The sequence below is a fragment of the Oreochromis niloticus genome, linkage group LG17 (assembly GCF_001858045.2).
Source record: "Oreochromis niloticus isolate F11D_XX linkage group LG17, O_niloticus_UMD_NMBU, whole genome shotgun sequence".
NCBI classification, from domain to species: Eukaryota; Metazoa; Chordata; class Actinopteri; order Cichliformes; family Cichlidae; genus Oreochromis; species Oreochromis niloticus.
Genome location: NC_031981.2, coordinates 11,591,522 through 11,612,150, shown reverse-complemented (window position 1 = coordinate 11,612,150; position 20,629 = coordinate 11,591,522). Strand labels below are relative to the sequence as shown.

Sequence of the window (20,629 nt, the reverse complement as noted above, 5' to 3'; positions counted from 1 at the left end):
CTCCTGCCACTGGGAGTTGAAGGTGGAGGGAAACCATTCAACAGCTACAAACTACTGAGACTATTCTAATGAAATGCTGTTGACAGAGCCAAAAGCGGAAAGAGGCGTGTGCAGAATTAATAGCTCTTTAACCAGAACTGAATACCTCAATGGGCCATTTGAGAAGGACCATGAAGTACACAATGATAATGCAGAAGCACAAAAGGAGAGCAAGTATTGTTGAATAAAACACACATTCACCTGCTGACAAGAACGATACGCATACAGATCAAAAAATGCCAAAGACAAGTGAAGAGAGACTGCGTGAACGTTTTGAACACAGCATTTTTAAGATTTGTTTTAGGCGTTGACCTCTTGTGGGTGTGTGATCATAGACTGTATAACTCATTAGCATCAACTTACAGTACTTGGCCATTAATATGGATTTCAGTAGGAGTCTAGCTTGTCATGAACACAAAATACAGATACCTGTACAAAGAGGGCCTGGAGGTAAGCAAATGCACAGGAATCTGTGGAAGCAGGAAACACTATTTTTCTTTGGTCAGGGGTAAAATGAGTCTAAGACCAAGATGCAGGAATCCTAAAGAGACAACAAATGTTACACTTTCATACGATGGTTGTAGATACAACCAGGGCAAGAGGGCACAGGTGAGCTACAGTCCTACTATTGCATGTTTATAGTAACTATAGTTACTGTAGTCTGTAGTAATGGGCAATAGTGTGCACATGGGCAACTAAGATCATGTTTGCAACTTTTATGGAGCTCTGTATGGACTGCAGAAAAAAAGCACAGAGATTTTAGTAGCAGAACATTTAGCCATGATTTAATACAGAAATAAATGAGATCAAACAAGCAAAAAATATGCTTTGTCTCTCTTTCAATTTATACTAGTTTCTTCACCAAGTTTTTCTTGGAGCTCCCAGTGTCACAACACAAACAGCAACATCCTGGTTCTGTGTTGTACATTAATACACAGAATAAAAACTGACTGTTTACTACAAAACATAACTTGGTCAAGGACAGGTGATGGTCAGTCAAAAGCAGTGGCTTCTGCTGCTCTAAGTAAAGAGAGATAATTACAAGGCTGACATTGTTAGGCTGAAGAAAAGCATGTGAAAGGCATTGGGGGTGTTGTGACTAGGCAAACAATGTCAGAGCCACCGATGTTTGAACGTTCTTTGTGTGGCCGCGATGAAAATTAAATTAAATGTGGATGTGGTTTAAAAAGGGTTAAGCTCTGTTGTGCCAGAAGAAGTTGGAAGTAAATGGATTCAGATACTTCTGATATGGCTCAGTAGAAAGACAAAAAAAGATCCTTTGACTCATTTGTTTAGCTTCACCACCCATCCCAGACCCACTCCTTTCTTGAGATGTTCATTTGCTATGCTAACGAGGCGTTAATGAGCACTTAGGGAGCTTCTGTTCCAAGGTGTTTTATGTGCTGTCATTTTGGATATTCAACAAAAGAAAAAGACCTGGAAAGAGTAATGGAAAGGTTAGAACGAACGAGGGAGTGCTTGAAAGACGGAGGGAAAAGGAAGACGACTAAAGAAATGAATGCAGAGCAGGGGTGCATAATGTCTGTTTTTGGCCTTCCTCGGCAGGCGTTGGCCTTGATCGTCAAAGCATTTGCATTCTGTCTCACCCTCTATCCTTCATCCCTAAGTTCATTTAGTAAAGAAGCTAGTCAACACTGATGAGTAACACCAGTTCACTCCTTAAATGGAAGTAAGACAGATGGAAAAAAAAGAGAAAGACGGGTCTCATTTTCTTATCTATACAATATCTGAAACAAAACATTAGCTCAAGAGCAATCCCATTTCATTCTCTAGAGCCAGTGTTTAACGACGCACTTGAAGCAAATCGCCTCATTATTTGATCTAATAAGATAAACAAATATAACCATAAATATGCACATTTTTATTTGTTGAAGGGAGGCGCTTTGAACAGAAGGCTTTTCTCTTTCAAACCGCCATCCTTAAGTCCAAATGGAAAGCAGATCTGATTAACCAGACTGTTCTGAACAGAGCAGAGAAAAACAAAAATAGCAGAAATTGCACCTGACTGCTTGAAATTGTCTCTGTGTAATTTCCTAAAGAGGCAGAGACATAACCACTGCAAACGTCTGTGTAGTAAACATTTATGTTGTTAGTTTTAGACACAGTTATTTGCTATGGTACATGATTCCAAAGACACAGAGGTAAAGCCGAGCGGAGGGTGTAATTTACTCGGTAATGTGAATGTGTGTGTCTATCAGAACAGTATGTGGTGATTCTGTATAGTTTAATTAAGAGAATGTTCCAGGTAGACTTCAGTAACAAGTTCCACATGCAGCGAGAGATGAACAGCACCCCTGCTGAAAACTCTAAGTCTTTGTTGGACATTTTCTTTCAGTCTAAAAGACCATCTGTTTGATACAACAGCAAAAGTAGCTGTGCAGATATGGAGTCTCTCCATTTAAGTAGCAGCTGACAAGAGATAATTGAAAACGATCTGATCGACACTGTGAATAAAGACTTAATTACAGCATAATAGCAACTGCTATTCCTTTTGCAGTGATTACTCAAAAAGAGGTCCCATTGAAAATGTGTTGACTAGTAGATAAATGCAGAATAATTAAAACATTTAGTACTAAAGACAAGGCATGCCCCCAGGCAAGGCAGGCAACTGCTTGGGGAGGCGAAGGTCAGTGAGTGCCGGGGCCTCTTAGGGCTGACAAAATGTACGCTCACTCCCATTACATGCATGCATGTTTAAACAAACCTAATGATAACGACGCAATTCAATCAATAAAATGAAGAGGAGTTGTCCTTCTGGTTGGTAAAAAAAAAAAAAAAACAAGAAAAAAAGAGGGGGGTGGCAAGACAGTGGTGGGCAGGCCAGACAATATAATCGCAAATAAGGCTACACTAGCAGTGCTTAGTTATCTGTGGGAGTGATACACTTAATGTGCCTTCCACTAGCACATTATTTATTTTGATTGATGTTTAACGTTAGTTAACGTGACTGAGTCAAGCCTGCACAGCCAGGAGTGACCATCAGGACACCGGCGGTTGACTTATCAGTGTAACTAGCAGGCTGACAGAACATAGAAGCTAGGCATTACAGTAGTAACACTTCATAACAAGTCAGCATGGTCTTAGGCATTGGCAAGCAGTATCTATGATTTCCTACCAACAGACCACAGAACCATTTTCCAAGTTAACTTTAAAAGAGCTCAAGCCCAGACAATGTGGTCATTAATTTCTTGTCTGACATCCATGAAGATCACTGGCATTTCAAGCTGGTTTCAGCCTCATCCCCTCTGTAGAACATTTTTGGACTTTCTGAATCTGTTAACTTAATTAACTTATCCACTCCTCAAACACGCAGCCTTTCCAGGGTGCTCTTCTTTCACTAAATCATATTACTAACTTGTTGCAAATTAATCTAATTAGCTGTTACATGTTCCTCCAGACATTTTTGTTTGTTTGTTTTAGCATTTAAAAAAAAAGAAAAGAAGCAAAATTCATTCCCCTGTCTTATCATTTGACATGTTGCCTTATACGATTTTCAGATAAACCTGCTTAAATACTGTGCAAGTCAATAACTTCCCAACTTCTTGGTGAACAGCGTTTTGATGTCTGTTTTGTACCATCTACTTATCAAAACAATCCCAGTGCTAAACTGTCTGCTGGCTGTTCAGAGTGTGTGTAAAGCTTCTGGTCTCTATTCAGTGCAGATGGAAGCAGGCTGGGCTAAGCAAGAGAAAGCTTAAGGTGTGTGTGTGTGTGTGTGTGTAACTGCACGTGTGTCTATCTACCCATGTGTCTGAGTGATGTATGTTAGTGTGTGCTGAAAACACTTTCAAACAGTTCATTACCCAAGCAGTTGGAAGGCCATTTGCCAAACAGAGTAAGGGCTGTTAATAAGATTAAAATCTCTCAGTGCCCCACCATCAAGAAAGAACCCCTAGTGAAACACACACATCATAACACTCACGCGCGCACACACAAACACATTTTTTGCCTTCTCCTCTCGTCTGAAACCAGTTAATGAAACCAGCGTTCTTGTTTTTTCACACAAAACCAAAGTAAATTCTCATGTTGACTGCCATTATCGTTAAAGATTTTATGGGCTCCATCCTCGACACACACATTTACTTTCACCAATTTCCACCTGCTTCCTCCAGAACTTCCATCTATAAGGGCTATAATCAGCTTTTAGTAGCTTTTGTGTGTCTGTGTGTAAGCATCAACATCCCTCTATAGTGTGCTCTATTAAATTTTAATTAACTTCCCCTTCCCCCTCTTCTACAACGAATATTCAGTCAATTTATGATGTGGAGATGCAGTACAGGACAGAGAGATATGTATGTCAATGGCACAGGAGTTATGGTGGGGGTGGGGGTGTATAGAACAAAAAGACAAAAGAGAAGAAAAAAAGAAGAAAGTGAGAAAAAGAAAGGATTTGGCACAATTCATTTCCCCTAATTTCTAGCATGCACAATATTAAGGCCATTACAGGCTGCCTCTGTCAGCACATTTTGAACAACACATTAGTTAGAGGGGGAATGATGATGAGGAGGAGGAGGAGGAGAAATAATGGGAGAGTCTGTGGATCAACCTTTGAATAAGCTGGAATCCAAAGCTTGTTGCTGCAGTAACAAATACCTCTGACACCAACAACGGGGCTTCTTGACTTGACTTATCCTCTTTATTGTCTTTAACAGTACTTCCACACTTAAATAGATAATGCATGTTTTACTTTGTTTTGGCATTCAGGTGTGGATCAGCAACTTTCTGCTCCCTCTGATCCAACTGTTTAATATGCCATTAGCACCACACATGTGTTAAAGATCAGTTTTTTCCCCAACACATAAATATAATAGTGACTCAAGATCAAAGCAGCAGATCAGTGACATCAGTCATTATTTTTGTGCTTCTTCACGAGATGTTGGTTCGGTTCTGAAGTTTCCCAGACAAAAAAGAAAAAGAAAATAGAAAATCTCGCCCTATTCTTCAGGTGGTATACACTGGTGGATCCCAAACTTTTTGAAACCTCAGGAACCCGTCACAGTGATTTTGTTTTTCCTCGGTAAACTTTCAAGATGAGGCATTCAGGTGTAGGACAGCACCCTTCCCTTCTACAGGAAAAGCTGTAAGCCAAGTCGGTTTTACTTCTTTTATGTTGTTCTTTTGTAAATCTTCACCTCACTGCTCTGACAGCAGTAATTTCTGACTGCAGTGCTTCTGGCAGACTTGTGAGCTGGAAACCATGTCATGTTAGTATCACAGCTGGCAACCATGAGGTGTCTTGCCCAGTCTTAGCTACACTAGAACTATACAGTATCTAAGCTTGCCAAGCCAAAGGGTGAAAGAAAATGGATCCTAACAAAAACAACCTGTGAATGCTAGCACTGATGCGTGTCATTTTCGCATATAAATAGTGTTTTCAAAAGTGAAATGGCTTAGTGTGGATTTAATCTTAATACACTCTTCTGCCTCTTTCAGGCTCCCTCCCTTCCTGCGGTCTCCCTCCCTCCAGAGCAGTGCATTTGTCTTTCCTCTGGTAATGAGGAAAGGTCTGCAGAGACTTGAGACTGAAGCTTCATCAGCAAAGGCCGGTCTCATCATGCTGCACCATGCACAACAAACACACACAAATAAGAGCACGCACCACAGACGCGCTCTCACTGGCTTCATCAGCAAAGACGAGTGTCATCATGCTGTGAGGTGCACATATATAAACACACGCACGGGCTTCATCAGCAAAGACCAGTCTCATCAAACAGCGTCTTGCACATGCTCGTAGAAAATGGGAGAAGAAGGGTGGGGCTGGGGGAAGAGGGAAGGAAAGAGAAATTCAGTCCAGCAGAGGCAGTGCAGGTGATTGGACGGTAGTATATTTAAGGGAAAAAAATACTGGGAGAACAGGAAGAGAGCGCTAAAGAAAGAGACACAAGGTGACAAGGGAAGAAAAGAAGACAGAAGCCAGGCCTAAATACAAACAGTCTGATCTGTTGACACCCACTACCTCCTGACATGGCCGTCAACTGTACTTATTACCACATTCTCTGTAGATACACCAGCCTGTCACCCTGACACAAACACACCAGGGTTCAGAAACACACACAAAACCAACAACAGTTTATTCTCCAGCACACCGGTTCTAAGAGGTGCACAGTAATCGTGGTGGTACACTGCAGGAGAGGACATAGCTTCTTGTACAATACACCCTCGCACTCTAGTAATTTCCAGTAGCAGACAGGTGGGTGCGATGGTCTGAACTCGGGGGCATCTCTGCACCGAGTCTGTCATACTGGTGTTTAGCCTAGCTATGGGCTCAGAGGCTTGCAAGTTTGCTAGGGATGTTATGACAGAGCTGCCTACATGGGTCAGCGGGCAGCACAGTGCTGCACTGTGTGTGTTTGTGATATAGCCTCAGTCTGTGTATGAAAAAAATCATAGCTGAAATAGTGTTGGTTCACACAAAGAACATATTTACATTAAAGTGAGTGTGGATTTATAAGAGATGTTTACTTTTGCTCTGTAATAGCAGTATATTGAGACAGAATGGTAATTTTGTCCTGAATCAATCTGTGTGTTAATTTGAATGAAGTCACATGAGTTTTCTAATGATCCTATAATAGAGAAGCTTCAAGTCCTAAACTACTGTATATGACACTGAATTCATGGTCTGTCTGATCTGAAAGAGCTGAAGCCAAAACAATTCATTTCTAGTTTTAATTTTAAAGCAAGATGGAAGAAAATCAAAGCAGGTTACAACATTAAACCTTTAATTATATTAAGCTTTAAAGGGTCTTCCAAAAAAAAAAAAGCAGTGCAGTAATGCCTATGTATGTTTCGCTGTCTGATTTTTAGCGCAACATGAACAGCAGAACAAACAAATACCACGTTTCTGTCAAAAATATTTTGAAAAAAAGGTTTAAATTCTTCTTCTTTGGCTCCAAGACATGCTTTGGATATTTTTCTTTTCAATCTTTAGCTGAAAGAAAAATAGAAATAGTTTTTCACTGACAGCAAGAGAAATGCTAAAATACATTTTTGGGGTTTTTCTTTTTTTGATTGATTGGTTTTGTTTCCTCTCCTAAGAAATTCAGATATAAATACAATTTAAATTAGATCCTCAGTTCCTCGGTAGGTAGGTAACCAAATAACACAAATAAAAAAAAACCTAACAACAATCAAACAAACAAACCACATGCCATTCTTCCTGCTGTTAGTGGAGGACAGAGTGCTGCTGATCCCATCAGTGTGTAAAATTTAATAATGAAACTGCATTTTAGCTTTGTAAATGTGATTTAAATGTGATTCACAAGAAGGAGATTTGATGTTTCTCGTTCTTGATAGTGAAATGATCATTTTCCTCGGCTGTCATTCTAGTGTTGAAATCAAAAGGTTAAACAACCTAGCAACCATTATATACTTTGATATTAAATCCCAGTGAAAGGCTAATTATATTAGATCTCTATTTAAGGTTTGTAAAAATGTTGCCAGGCAAAGAGCAAAAATGTCTTCATAGGCTGGAATGGATTGTTGCCAAGCAACACTTAAGTGTTTTTGAAAGTTTTCTAGTTGTACAACTATTGTAGCTTCTGGTCTTTTCAAAATAAAAGATGCAGCAACAGCTCCACATATTTATCTAATTTCTGTCCCTGTCAAGAGACCACAGTATAAAGACAGGTAGACACACAGGACAATGAGAGGTAATCAGTGGACTGGCACGGTTGACCATGCAGTGAATACACCTACACACACACACACACACACACACACACAGATGTGACATTGCAGTGACACACAGGTCTGCAGCATGTTCCCCAGAACTGTTTCCTGAGCAGATGGTCTGTGTGTGTCCACTTCTGTGCCGGTGTTTAGATATGTGTATGTGTGGGTGTTTGACCTTGACAGTCAAGTTGATATTGCTGCCAAATTCTGACTGAGAGACAAGAGGCCACTATAGGACCATACAAATACACATGGTCACACAAACACATACACACACATACACACGCACACATTTGACTTTTTTCACCCTGTGCAACATGAGCGATCGACATACTGTAGGCTTTCTCACTTTTTTTATACTGTATATAAACATGGACTGAACCACAAGGTGGCACTGTTCCCCCATCCTTTTGCACAGTGAAAGAGAGAGAGCAAAAAGGCAAGTGTGCATTCTTGTGTGTGTGTGTGTGTGTGTGTGTGTGTGTGTGTGTGTGTGTGTGTCTTCACGCCTTCTGCAGTGCTGCTCTACCGGCCTCACCTTACTTTTTAACTGACATTGCTGCCTGTTATGGTGCATTAGTCCAGGCATACCTGGTTCCTATATATAAGTACACACATGTGGATAAAATAATCAAAGATCACACATGCACTAACAAGCATTCACACACCTAACAACCAAAAAAAAAAAAAAAAAAAAATTAGATGGAAATAAGGGGAAGCATCTGCAGTTTCTCTGAAAAGCAGGCTTCCTGGTGAGATTACTTCCTTTTTAAGTTTTGCTCTTATTTCTCAGGAGGTGGTAATAAAATACTGATGAATATCCTTCTTTTACCCCTCTTTATCAAACAGCTTCTTCACTGCTGACTCAGGTCAGACCATGTTAGTTTTCTCAAAATCTTTACAACAAAACTGTTAGACTTTACTAAATGCCATGTATACATAAATGAATTAAAGAAAAAAAAAAGGATTTTTCAATATGGGCCCCAGCTACTAAACGATTCACTCTGTCAATCACTAAGGTGTTTGTATTCATAAAATGTTTGTACACTAAACGTTTAAATTGACGTGTTTTTACCTTATTATTTTGGAGGTGGGTGGAATTTCACTCTTCAGATATCATCAACTCAAGCAAATGCTGTTGATTTAAAAGAAACTGAAGGCATACAATCAGCAAAAAGTGCACCTACACATCTGTAACTATGCACAGTTTTGTTATAGGAATACATATTGCATATTTATTGCATATTTGTCTTTAAAAAAGGAAGATCTGGGTAGTTGAGAAGCATTAAAACATCAGTTGTGGCTTTCTGTATGCCCTATATACATCACTGTAAGTTATTTCCTTCCACTCAAGATGGTCACTTCCACTAGGAGGCACAAGTTTACTTAATGCCCAGTCCATGTAAATGAGGTTATTTCAAAAAGCTGATAGGCTTAGCAAGGTATCTGTGCATACCCGATACATAACAGATGTGTGTAAGTGACTCTGTATGTGTGTGAGTTTGTGTGTGTCTGTATGTGTTTGCAAGACTTGGTGTATCTTGGAGCCGGAGGCTGGCCAATTCAAAAAGCCATGAATGTGTAAACAATGCGCTCTGCAATTCCCAATCAACACCTCCACACCACCCACGCCTTGTAATCAGACAGAGTGGGAGAAAGAGAGAAAAGACAGAAAAGCCATCACTGGCATTTCTCCATAATCAAAGTTGACAGAGGGGAGAAATAACATACTAATCAATGGTCCTCCACATCCAGTACAGTTCAGGTAATTTCAGTTTACTTATTTGTTTGGTTATTTTTTTGTCTTCTTCAGGGGAAACTTGGCTTGCCACTCTGGCACATTACAAACAATAGAAAAGCCCAAACTCTGCCAGTGCATAAAGACCCAAGCACTCAAACACATAACACAAGAGAAGCTCATTAAACTTATAACATACTGTAAGATGCCCAGATGGCAGACACAGGAAAACACATTTTACTGTACAATGAGAATCAAATGCAGACAAACAGGGTTGCGAACGTCACCTTAAAAGGAATAGTTGGTGCTGCTAAATGTGCTGAAACTCAAGTGGTTTAAGCATAATCTGTTATTCATTTTATAATACACTCATTTTCTCCTTCTCCCTTTCTTCCCATCTCTCTTGTGTTCATCTCCACTGTAAGATATTGTCTAACCATGCTGCCCTCTTCAAGTCTGTTCCATGCTTTTCCTTTCAAAGATGCCTTTTCGACAACTTCCCTTTACTTAGTTTTTCAATTTTCTTCCCCTCAAGCCATCTTTCTTTCTCCATCTTTTCCATCACCCTTCCTCTCACATACTCTCTTCTGTCAAGGACACAGGCTTCTCAAAGAAGGGGGGAAAAAATCATATGAATACAATGAATCACTCTTCCTTCTTCCACCTTCTTCTCTCTTTCCAACCTCCTCCTCCCTCCCATACTCCCTCCATCTTGTTCGCAAGGATGTCTGAGGTGCTGATTTCCCTTATGCCTGTCAGGGCTGAGCAGCGCTGGGCAACAGCAGTTAGAGTCACAAAATTTAAATGTATGAATAAGAAAATAAACAGCAACAACAGCGTGGACACAGATACACAGTGTGGTTGACAATCTGTTTGACCATCTGTCAGCCTCACGCACTGACATAGTTGCTTTCTGAACTTGAAAACACTGTGCGAGTCTGTGTGCATCTGTGCAGGTGTGTAGTTAAAGATGGACTACTATACCGACTAATTTTAAACAGAACTGGTTATTAAGATGAGGCCATTATCGATTTCTGATTTGATGGATTCATAATACAGTTCACGTAATCTTTACCATTTAGTTATCTTGCAAATAGTGGCTCTTCAAACTTGAGTAGCCATAGTATAAATTCCATGTGTGTTTACTGTCCTATTATCTTTAGTCGTGTGGCATGATATCTTTTTTACCACTAAAACAGCAAAACTTATGGGGCAAAAAGCAACTATTGGCAAGAAAACGGCATTACAGTTTACACAAACTCAATATGCACAAAATATCTGTTTCCTCTTTGTCCTGTTAAAGGCTATCAATCTTTAAAACAGAAATGGAAATTCATAAGCTTTTATTGATACTAGACCCATTATCGAGTCTTCTTATTGGTCTGATTCTTTACTGATTTTCTCCATTGACCTGTGATCAGATTTCTTCTTTAAAAAAAGCAGACTTACACAGTTTTTCACAACTGTCAATAACGCAATATTACCCCAGGCTACACAGAACAGCCCAAGCCTGAAAGCCTGAATAGAAAACTGCCTACAGGTCAGTGCCTTCACCCTGATAAGAGACAGAATTATGAATTCATTGCACTTTCCTCAAACTACAGTATACTATAGAGTAGAAATAAAATGTGCATTGAAAAGCTTTACAGCCTGCAGTAAGAATAACTGGACTGTAGCAGGTGGCTGAGGTGAGCACTTGTTTGTAAATGCAGTAGTTGATATTTATTTTTAATATACCTGTAAATATTAGCTATCTAATTAGCCTGCTGTTCTCATTGTTACACTTGTATAAGAAATGCTCGAGAGCTCTGGTAGAACTGGAAAAGATGCTAAAAAGGTGCAAAAGAAGCAGGCAAACGTAACCCTTAATACTGTTTCACCTGTTGTTCAGCTGATTTTCACTTATGTGAAGAAGATTTTGTGTGAGTCATTGTTCTCCCACTGACACAGACAACGTTGCTTTCTCTGCATGCTGGAAGTGGGAAATAAACATCACGGTGTGTCTAGATTAAGAGGTAGCATGAGCAGCACCCATGCAGCTCTGCTGTTCTGTTTATGCCACACACTATGTGTTATGGTGAGTGGATTTTGATATAATTTGGTGAACCAATTAAAACGGTTTTGTGATGCCCAGCTAGCAGAAATGCATGCTATCAATATAGTGCTGTATTGATAAGCTCGAAAGCATAGATTCAGATGGATTGGACAACATAAACCTGGGATCCCTACGACATAAACACACATTAGTGGAAATGTGTGAAAGGTTGCTAGTTATGTCCAAGGCACTGAGTGGAAGGCTTGTTCCAGCTACTGAACCACAGAAACTGCTCCAGGGAAGCTTTCTTAGCTTAGCTTTCCTCTCCATGCTCAAAATGTTGAAAAGGACTCTAACCTGGCAAAGTCGAGGTCCGCCTCCCTGGACATGGTGATGTTGGTGAGGTTTTGCTGGAGGACAAAAATGTTCCTGCACATTTTCTTGATGCCAGACTCGCTGATCCTCTTGAAGTATTGAGCCCCATTAATCAGAATACAGGAGATCAGATGACCAAGACCTGGTAAGAGATGAGAAAAAAAGAGGAATGAAGGATATGTGATTATATCAGGAAAGAGATATACAATTCTTTTTATTTTTAAGGAAATTTGGGAATAAGAAAGAACATTTTAACAATGTTTTCAGACTCTTAGGTTCTTTGAAAGTGGTTGAAGAGAGCTGTATTTTAGATGCAGTTACTTAAACGTCACCCTAGGGGGGCTGCTGACCTTCAAAAATATACTGGAACTTGTGTTGCTGCAAGGCGGCCCCCATGGCTTCCTCTATGGCTGAGATGTCCTTGTTCAGTTTGACCACCAGAGGGTCATAGTCCATGCTCTCAACATTAGCCACAATGGCATAATTTCCTTGTTTGGTCAGGGGGATCAGGTAATGGAAACAGTGCACCCTGGATTAAAACAGGGAAAGAAAAGAGAAAAGAGAAAATTAGATGCTGTAGATAATTCAGGGGTTTTTTCCTCCCATTTTTTCACCTTTTGCTGTCTGGAAATTAAAGTTACATATTCTGCTTTGTCAAGAACATTCTGCCATCCAAATTCTTTGACAACTATGTATTGACATGCCGAAATAAACTATGAACTATGCTGAGTGTCCAACATGGGAACGACAAGGAAAAGTGGTGAGTCAGGAAATATGTATGAACTGTATTATTCTCTGCGCTTTGGAGGTTAACATAGTTAGAAGGCACTTTAGCGGGCACAGAGTGTTCTCATTCCTCAAGCCCCACTAAACCTACTCTAATACTTATAATTTCTACAGAAATCATTCTGTTTATAGAGTACTCATAATATATCCACTTGTACAACTACCACTACATCACTGTTGGATACCATTCACCTGAGCAAAGTGCTGTAGAGCAGATTGTTGAATATGCTGTGCACTTCTGAGGAGTATTGAACCTTAAATAGAGCTGCTTATATACTTAATGCCATGTCTAATAAATCTACTAAGGTAAATTGTCCTTTCAAACTATTTAATTTGTAGAAAGCACACTTATGTCTATAACATAGTTTTGTGTATATTTCCCCACATATTTTATCTTGAGTGTTTTAGAGGCAGTATTTAAAGGAAGACTGTTGTACCAGAATGGCAATAAAGCCCCCAGCTATAGCAGAATAACTGGGTTGAGGACCTTGCCAAAGAGTTTTTGTATTCACCTTTTTTCTAGTCAGATTTTTGGGCCGTTTTTTTAATGGATTCATAGCTAAATGCCACAAATAAACTAAAATACCAGAAACGCTCTCAAAGTTTTGATTATTGTTATGTAAAAATGTCATTTTAGAGGGATTATTAAGTGGAAATATCCATAATAAGTAAACCAACCCTTTAATCTCAACCTTATCCAAATATTTCCTGCCCATATAACAAACATCTAATAATACTTTTAGGATTTTAATAGTTAGAGCAGGTGGATTTTGACCTATCCTTTAACAATACATTCTGTTTTTCAGGTTCCCAAAAGACCTATAAATTAGTATGAGGTCTTTGAGGTCCTCAGAAAGCTAATTTCTGTCTAGACTTAAAAAGTCAATAGTTTTATAATTCCATAATCACACTGCCCAGAGCTGACGGGTATAAAATTATATGGGTGAATTTCTCTTCCTCCCTAAGGCAAAGCCAACAACTACACAGCATTTTCAAAGCCTCCATCCAACCTCCTTCTCTCTCCATTCAATCATTTCTCCCACTTAGCCCACTCTAGCTTTCTTCTTTAACCCCCACTCCCACTTTAACTTCACTCATCTCCCTTCCATCTCTTCATCCACCACCCACCCCCTCTTCTTCTTTCTTGCTCATGGCTTCATTTAGCTGGTACCACTATCAAGGGAAATTTGCTAGATGGGGAGAGTCAATGGAGTGTAGCATATAGCTAGACATCAGCCTCAGGGAGGGTTTTCTACTGGAATCATCAACAATATTGCATAAGCTACACAATGGTCTGGAGGGAAATAGTAGTACATGGATGGATGGAAAAAACTGGGGAGGGATGATGGAGGACTATTAGAGGATGTGGGTGTGAGAAAGTATATGGTGTGGTAAATTAACTTAGATATTGACATTCAAAACACACGCTGAAGATACATTTCTGAACTCATGCATTCAGGGCATGCGTGTGATGCCACTGGTTCTTTTAACTCATCTGATTTAATGACACGTGCTCTTAGCAATGTTGTGTGTAGGAACCAAGTACACACTGCTTGAAAGTTTGGGGTAACAGAGAAAACATCATGTTTCTCATAAGCTGCACTTGTATTTGTTGAATGACCTTGTACAGTAAAAGGAAATATAGCCAAGACATTGACAGACATTTTTAGTAAAATAAACATTTTGTCCTTTAAACTTCACCTTCCTCAAAGAATTGCCCATCTGCAGCAGTCATAGCCTTGCAGACCTTTGGCATTTTGCTGAGGCATTCCAGAGAAATTTGACCCTATGTTTCCCAAAGCGTTTCTCCCAAGTTGTATTAGTTTGACAGCTGCTTCTTACATACCATATAATCAAGTTGTCAACCTCAATCGGATTGTGTTCCAGTGACTGTGCAGGCCACACCATAACAGAGACAACAGCATTTAACTGTTTCCTCTTTAAGCAGTTTGGACCTGTGCTTTGGTCCAGTGTTTATTTCGCTGACCAGTAATTTTTGTCAGCGAACTTTTATTTTTGCCAAAAACAAGAAGATAACTAAATAAAATGCAACTGACAATGACGTGTACTGACAAGTTTGTCAACAAATAAAAATTAGATGAAAATTATCCTTGAGAGACGAGAGCCAATCAGAACTGAGTAAGTTCTAAATAATTTAGAACAGTGAGCGAGTTTGGATGCATGCACATTATGCAATAAGGTTAGATGCGCCTGTTTGATCAACCCCTGAGAAATGATACAACTTAGAAACAAACGAAATCAAAACTTGCTGTCAAAGTGACTGCTTTGGTCACTGTCCTCCTGCTTGGAAGCTAGCACCCCCCACCCCAAGTCTATGTTTGTTCGACAATCGCAATCTTCATCTCCTACTGCCCAGTCTCACATGGATTTGTCTTTGCAAGTTTGTCTTACATTCGCATCCCAGAGCCGGCATCTTTACTGTTCATGGTAAAACATGTGTCTTCTGGATACCACTTTACAAAGCTGCTTGTTGAGTAAGACCAGTAACTCTTTGTTTTCTCAAACAAGCAACTCTGATGTACTTTTCTTACTTGCTCAGTTGGTTCTCGCTCTGTCTGTTTTTTAACTGCTCTGTTACAATAGTAGTATACTTCTTCTAAAATCTGGCAATTTACTACTTTGATCTTATTTTAAATGGGGGAAAAAAGCTTTTGTTTCAAAAACAAGGACATTTAAGTGACCCCAGCCTTTTCAGCGGCAGTATAATTCTGCTTTTTTGTTCAGTGACGCAAATGAATATTATGAACGCAGTGATTACAGACTTCCTGGGAAGAAGGTGAAAGAGGAGTGTAACACACACAGGCGGAGTGGCATTATTTGATGTGCTTCAAATAACATTCACATAAAAATATCAGGCAGATAATATGTGCAGGAGGACCTTGATGAGTTGAGGCTCATCATTGCCACGCAATGACATGAATCATTATGGTGGCGGTGCGCAGACTTGGAAAACAATGACTGCAGTTGTTTTGTTGCATGTCACACCATGTCAGTGAATGATGATAGCTGAAGCAATAGAATTTCCCAGTGATATTATTTGTTTTCAAAACATTTTGTCTTCCAAAACCTATTTATGCTAAAAACTCATTACCTTAAGGTGAATACATCACCATGTTCATATAATTCAATTTGACACAACCTGCTTTTAACTCTGCATTTAGAGTCTAATGCTTTCTGTGTATGCATTGTGTATACATTCATGACATGCCTAAAAAATGATCAACTATTATGGCCAATTTCTTTATATTAAATATGCATTGTAAAAATATTAGTATAAATAAAATAATTAAATATGCTTTAGTCATATCACTGCATAAAGGTGAGCCATAAGATCTGGACAACATAAAACATCCTTGAATGTTTATATCCGTCCTGTGAAGAATCGGGCAGTTTCTCCTGCATACCTGACCTCCAGATGCAGCACTAGGAGGCAACGGTTTGCAATATCTTGGAAGCCCCTGGACAGGTCGTTTAGGGTCTGGAGAATCTGCTCCCTGCTGCGTTCACTCTCTCCAACCACCTGGCTGTCTGTTGGGATCACAGAGATGCAGGAGGATGAGAACACACGATAGACATAGAAAAACTCAATTATTGCAAACAGGAGCAGCTGAAGTGAGTAAAAGGACCATTGTAAATGGTTTCTGCATCCTGTGTTACAGCCATTTGAAAGGCTGTGAGCATACACACATTAAACAGGTGCATTTGAAAACATAAAAAAAAGCTCAACTGGGGATGAGTCAAGTATTCAGTTAATGTGATTTATTGTCAAAATTTAAAATATGTGCAAAAATATAAATGTATACATGAACAAAGGCACTGGTCTTGCCTTTGTTACTACATGCTTATTATATTTTGTGGAGATTACTTAGTTCCTATTGAAAAATAATGAATTATATTTCTATAACTTTGAACATCACACACTGAACCTCTGCATCCTGGTCGACACACTGCACAGACAAAGGTTAAAACAGGGTTAATCAGTCGAAGAAAAACAGTTTTTGAGGCTTTCAAAGTTGTAAAATATGTTTTATTTTGCTCTTAACTGAGTATTATTGATTCACTATTATTGATTCACCCACTAATAGGGAAAACAACAAGTATGATAACCTGTTTAAAGAAGGATGATGTTAAAATAAGAACAAGAGCAAATGACTTAATGTACATATTGTATTGGTACTGCAATATATTGTTTTTATTTCATTTTATTGTACTGTGTTGATATTGTATTTGTATTGTTGTTGCAGTGAATAGTATTGTACTTTTACTGTGCTGTCCGTTCCCAGCACTCAAAACAAATCTGAATAAGTACTGTAAGTACTTACAGTGGGTAAATGGGTAACATATATTAGGAGAAATCATGCCACTTTAGCTTATATAGACTAGAAAATAACAACAAACTAATCTGCTCAAAAAATGAAGGGAACACTCAATCAACACATATCACAAGTCAGTTAAACTTCAGAGATATCGATCTGTCCAGTTAGGAAGCATGAACCATTGTGAATCCATTTCAGCTGCTTTGGTGCAAATCAAAGTGACAACAGGTGCACTGGAGAAGCAACAACAAGACAATCCCCAAAAAGGGAATGATTTTGCAGGTGGTGGCCACAGACCATTGCTTTCTTCTTATCCCTCCTGACCAGTTTTTCTCTAATTTTGGTTTTTGCCAGTGTCCTTGCTGGCAGCATTAGAGAGTAATTACAGCCCATTCAGCTTGCGCATATAGTTTGTTTAATCCAGTCATGGCCCATCCATACCTAGGTCTACTGAGTCTCCCAGCACAGTCTCAAGGGTGTGAATGAGATACCGGGAGATGGGCTACATGGGTTACATAAGGACAGGTGGACAGGTCCATATTTGGCATCAACCCCACAGCAGGACTGGTATCTGCTCCTTTGTACAAGAAGCAACAGGAGGAGCACTGCTAGAGCCTTACAAAATGACCTCCAGCAGGCTACTTGTGCATTGTGCAGCTCGATTAGTATTCGACTAGTGTGTCACTCTTTTTCCAAAGTTTTAAGGTTTGGAATCTGCTGAAAAGTCCTTAGAAAACTAGGGAAAGACCTGCCAGCCAGTGGTGTTTTTCTTAAACTGCCCTTGAGCTCCCAAACTGTGTCATAAGATTGTTATTAACGTTATTAATGTGTTGTTTTGTTGTACTCTGCAGTAATAAGCATGTATGCCATTCCATATTGACATTATCAAGTTCTGTAAATAACGTTAGCTCATACGGTACACACATTCGCAAACTCATTAGTTCAGCTTCACACACTTCCTGAGTCCTTCAGCATGTTCTTGTACTTTCTTCCCATTACTTGTGCTGAGGCAGCAAGAGCATGTGTCACTGCACTGCATTGTAAGCCACACAAAAGACCCATGTGTGTGTGTCTGTGTGTGTGAGAGAGAGAGAGCCAGAGAGCATGATGAGTGTATATAAATTCAGCTCAGCATAGATCAATGGCCATAAATTAACAAGGGGAGGAAAAGGAGAGAAATTGGCCCCGTCACTCATATGTAAGTCTATTTGGTCAATGAGGCGAGTGTGTGTGTGTGTGTGTGTGTGTGTGTGTCCGTGAAAGGGTGTTGGTGTGTGTACAAAGAGTGACTGTTGAGCAGGAGAATGCAGGGGTCCACGATCGATGTGCTGCAGTCAAAACCAGCTCCCTAGTTATTCTTCCTGCCCTTCCGAAGGTCACACATGCATGCAAGCTGGTACACATGCATGCATACACACAGCTAAAGAAGTAACAAGTCAAAACTATGTCTGGAATTATGTGATGATTATTCTTTTCTCGCCTTGACTCTTTTGAATTGTACCACCAAAAAAGCCACGCCCACCATAACTGTGTTCTCACTAGCCTCACCTCTCATCTGAGAAGCTTCTTCAGTTCTAGGGTCAAACGGTGGAGAGTCCCAGATTTAGGAACTTAACACTGTAGTGTATGCTGTACAGTGTAGCGAGGAATGCTTAGACCCCTACATTGGAGAGACCAAACAGCCACCTAATAAACGCATGGCACAACATAGAAGAGCCACTTCCACGGGACAAGACTCGGCTGTCTATCTGCATCTATAGGACAAAGGTCATTCTTTCGAGGATGCCAATGTTCACTTTTTGGACAGAGAAGACAGATGGTTTGAAAGAGGAGTGAAGGAAGCCATCTATGTCCACTGTGAACGACCATCTTTGAACAGAGGCGGTGGCTTACGACTCCAACTGTCTGCCATCTATAATCCAGTTCTGAGATCCCTTCCCAGACACCTTAACGCCCACTCACATCCTGGGCCATCTGACCTCAGGAAATCACATGATAGGGTGGGGCTAGGTCTCACAATGAGTTCACCCGAAACCTTGGCTGATTGTGACCTACACCCGTTTTCACACCTTGGCTCGTGTGATTAGGTAGAGGATCATTAGGGGGTCCCATTGTCCCTCTTGGGGGAGCACTCCCACAGGGCTTAAGTCTGGGACTCTCCACCATTTGACCCTAGAACTGAAGAAGCTTCTCGGATGAGAGGTGAAACGTCTTCAAGCCACTTAAAGAAGTCCAGACGCTTTTCTTTCCAAGCTCGTTAATCTGCAACTGCAATTTCTTCCTTTCAGAAGTCTGCTTAGAAATGTATGTTAAACTACTGAGTGACCATGAAGCATCACAAATGAGTGCATGCCCTTGTATCACAGCAATTCTCAGATTTGGATATATCAGAGTTCACACGCAAAAATTTCCACTGATACTTCAACAATTAGCGTTACTTGTTCTATGAGCAAAAATCTACATCCACCCTTCCACTGGGACCATTTCTTGTTCTATAAACAAATGACACTAAATACAACACTGCCTGAGCTCTCTTAGACAAGCTTATTGGAGTTTCTGTAAGTGTTCATCAGGAATAGTTCTCCAGGGTACTTGAAGTACATTCAAAGTTCTTGATTGGATTTTGTTCCAATTTTGTTCTGTTCTTTGTTTTTGCTCTGGGGAGGACAATCCATGACCGACAGTGTTCCATTGTGTTTTTTTGTATTTGGCATCAATGTCATGCTGAAAAATGAAGCCACTACCAGTCAGATGCTATTGCATGGTGGATCAAAATATGACAGTACTGTTCTGAGTTCATAATTTTATCAACTTTGTCAAGATCTTCAACATCACTGGCTGAAATGCATCCCCAAAGTCCACTGTGTTTTACAGATGGCTGTAGACACTCACTGATGTATCTCTCTCCTGACTTCCTCCATACATACTGATGACAATTTGAAACAGAAATCTACAGTTTGGACCCATTACTCCATAACAACTGTTGGCACTGACTTTCAGTCCAGTTTTTTGGCATACCCTAGCTTTCTCTCCCTCCTTTCTTTGTTAAGAATGGTTTCTTGACAGACACCCTTCCACTGAGACCATTTCTGATGAGGCTTCAGTGAACAGTAGATAGATCAACTGAAAGGCCAGATGCATCTGTCAGGTCCTGTGTCAACTCTTTGCTGGAAATTTGCCTATTTCTTAAGAATCTTACATCACTTTAACATGTTGTTAATCTGCTGTACTTTTCAGGCCTAAAACTGCTTTTGTTGTCATCCACTCATCCAGCTTCCTCAACTTTATTAAGGACACACTACACATCTTGCTGGAGTATGCTAAGTTTTCGGCTAATAGCGCTTTGAAAAACCTCGGTGCAAAAAGACAATTTTATGTGTATTATGTGTTTTTGTAACAAGATCTTTAATAACAAAGTGCCTAAAAATGCAATTTAAAATTGTTTATTTGCCAAGTTGTCTGATATGTGTAGACAACAGTGCTTCATCCCTTGAGCTAGATGATTTTTATGTTTGACTGAAAGAACACCATATTCATCTGAATATGGTAAGGTACAAGGATTGGACTGTAAATTAATGAAAAAGCAGCCAATTGATAAAAAAGGGTAGTAAGATCTCCAGAAAGTGC

The 20,629-nt window shown here is 39.8% G+C and overlaps 1 protein-coding gene across 1 annotated transcript in view; it reads right to left on the bottom strand.

The window, feature by feature from the left end:
• The window catches only part of exoc4 (exocyst complex component 4), a 136,107-nt gene that overhangs the window by 2,767 nt on the left and 112,711 nt on the right, over positions 1 to 20,629 (bottom strand). Inside the window, exons 17-19 of the mRNA XM_005451646.2 lie at positions 16,091 to 16,214; positions 12,230 to 12,408; positions 11,862 to 12,021 (exon numbers count right to left, since the gene is read on the bottom strand). Of these exons, the coding sequence (XP_005451703.1) occupies positions 11,862 to 12,021; positions 12,230 to 12,408; positions 16,091 to 16,214 (463 nt within the window). The remainder of the gene's footprint in view (positions 1 to 11,861; positions 12,022 to 12,229; positions 12,409 to 16,090; positions 16,215 to 20,629) is intronic.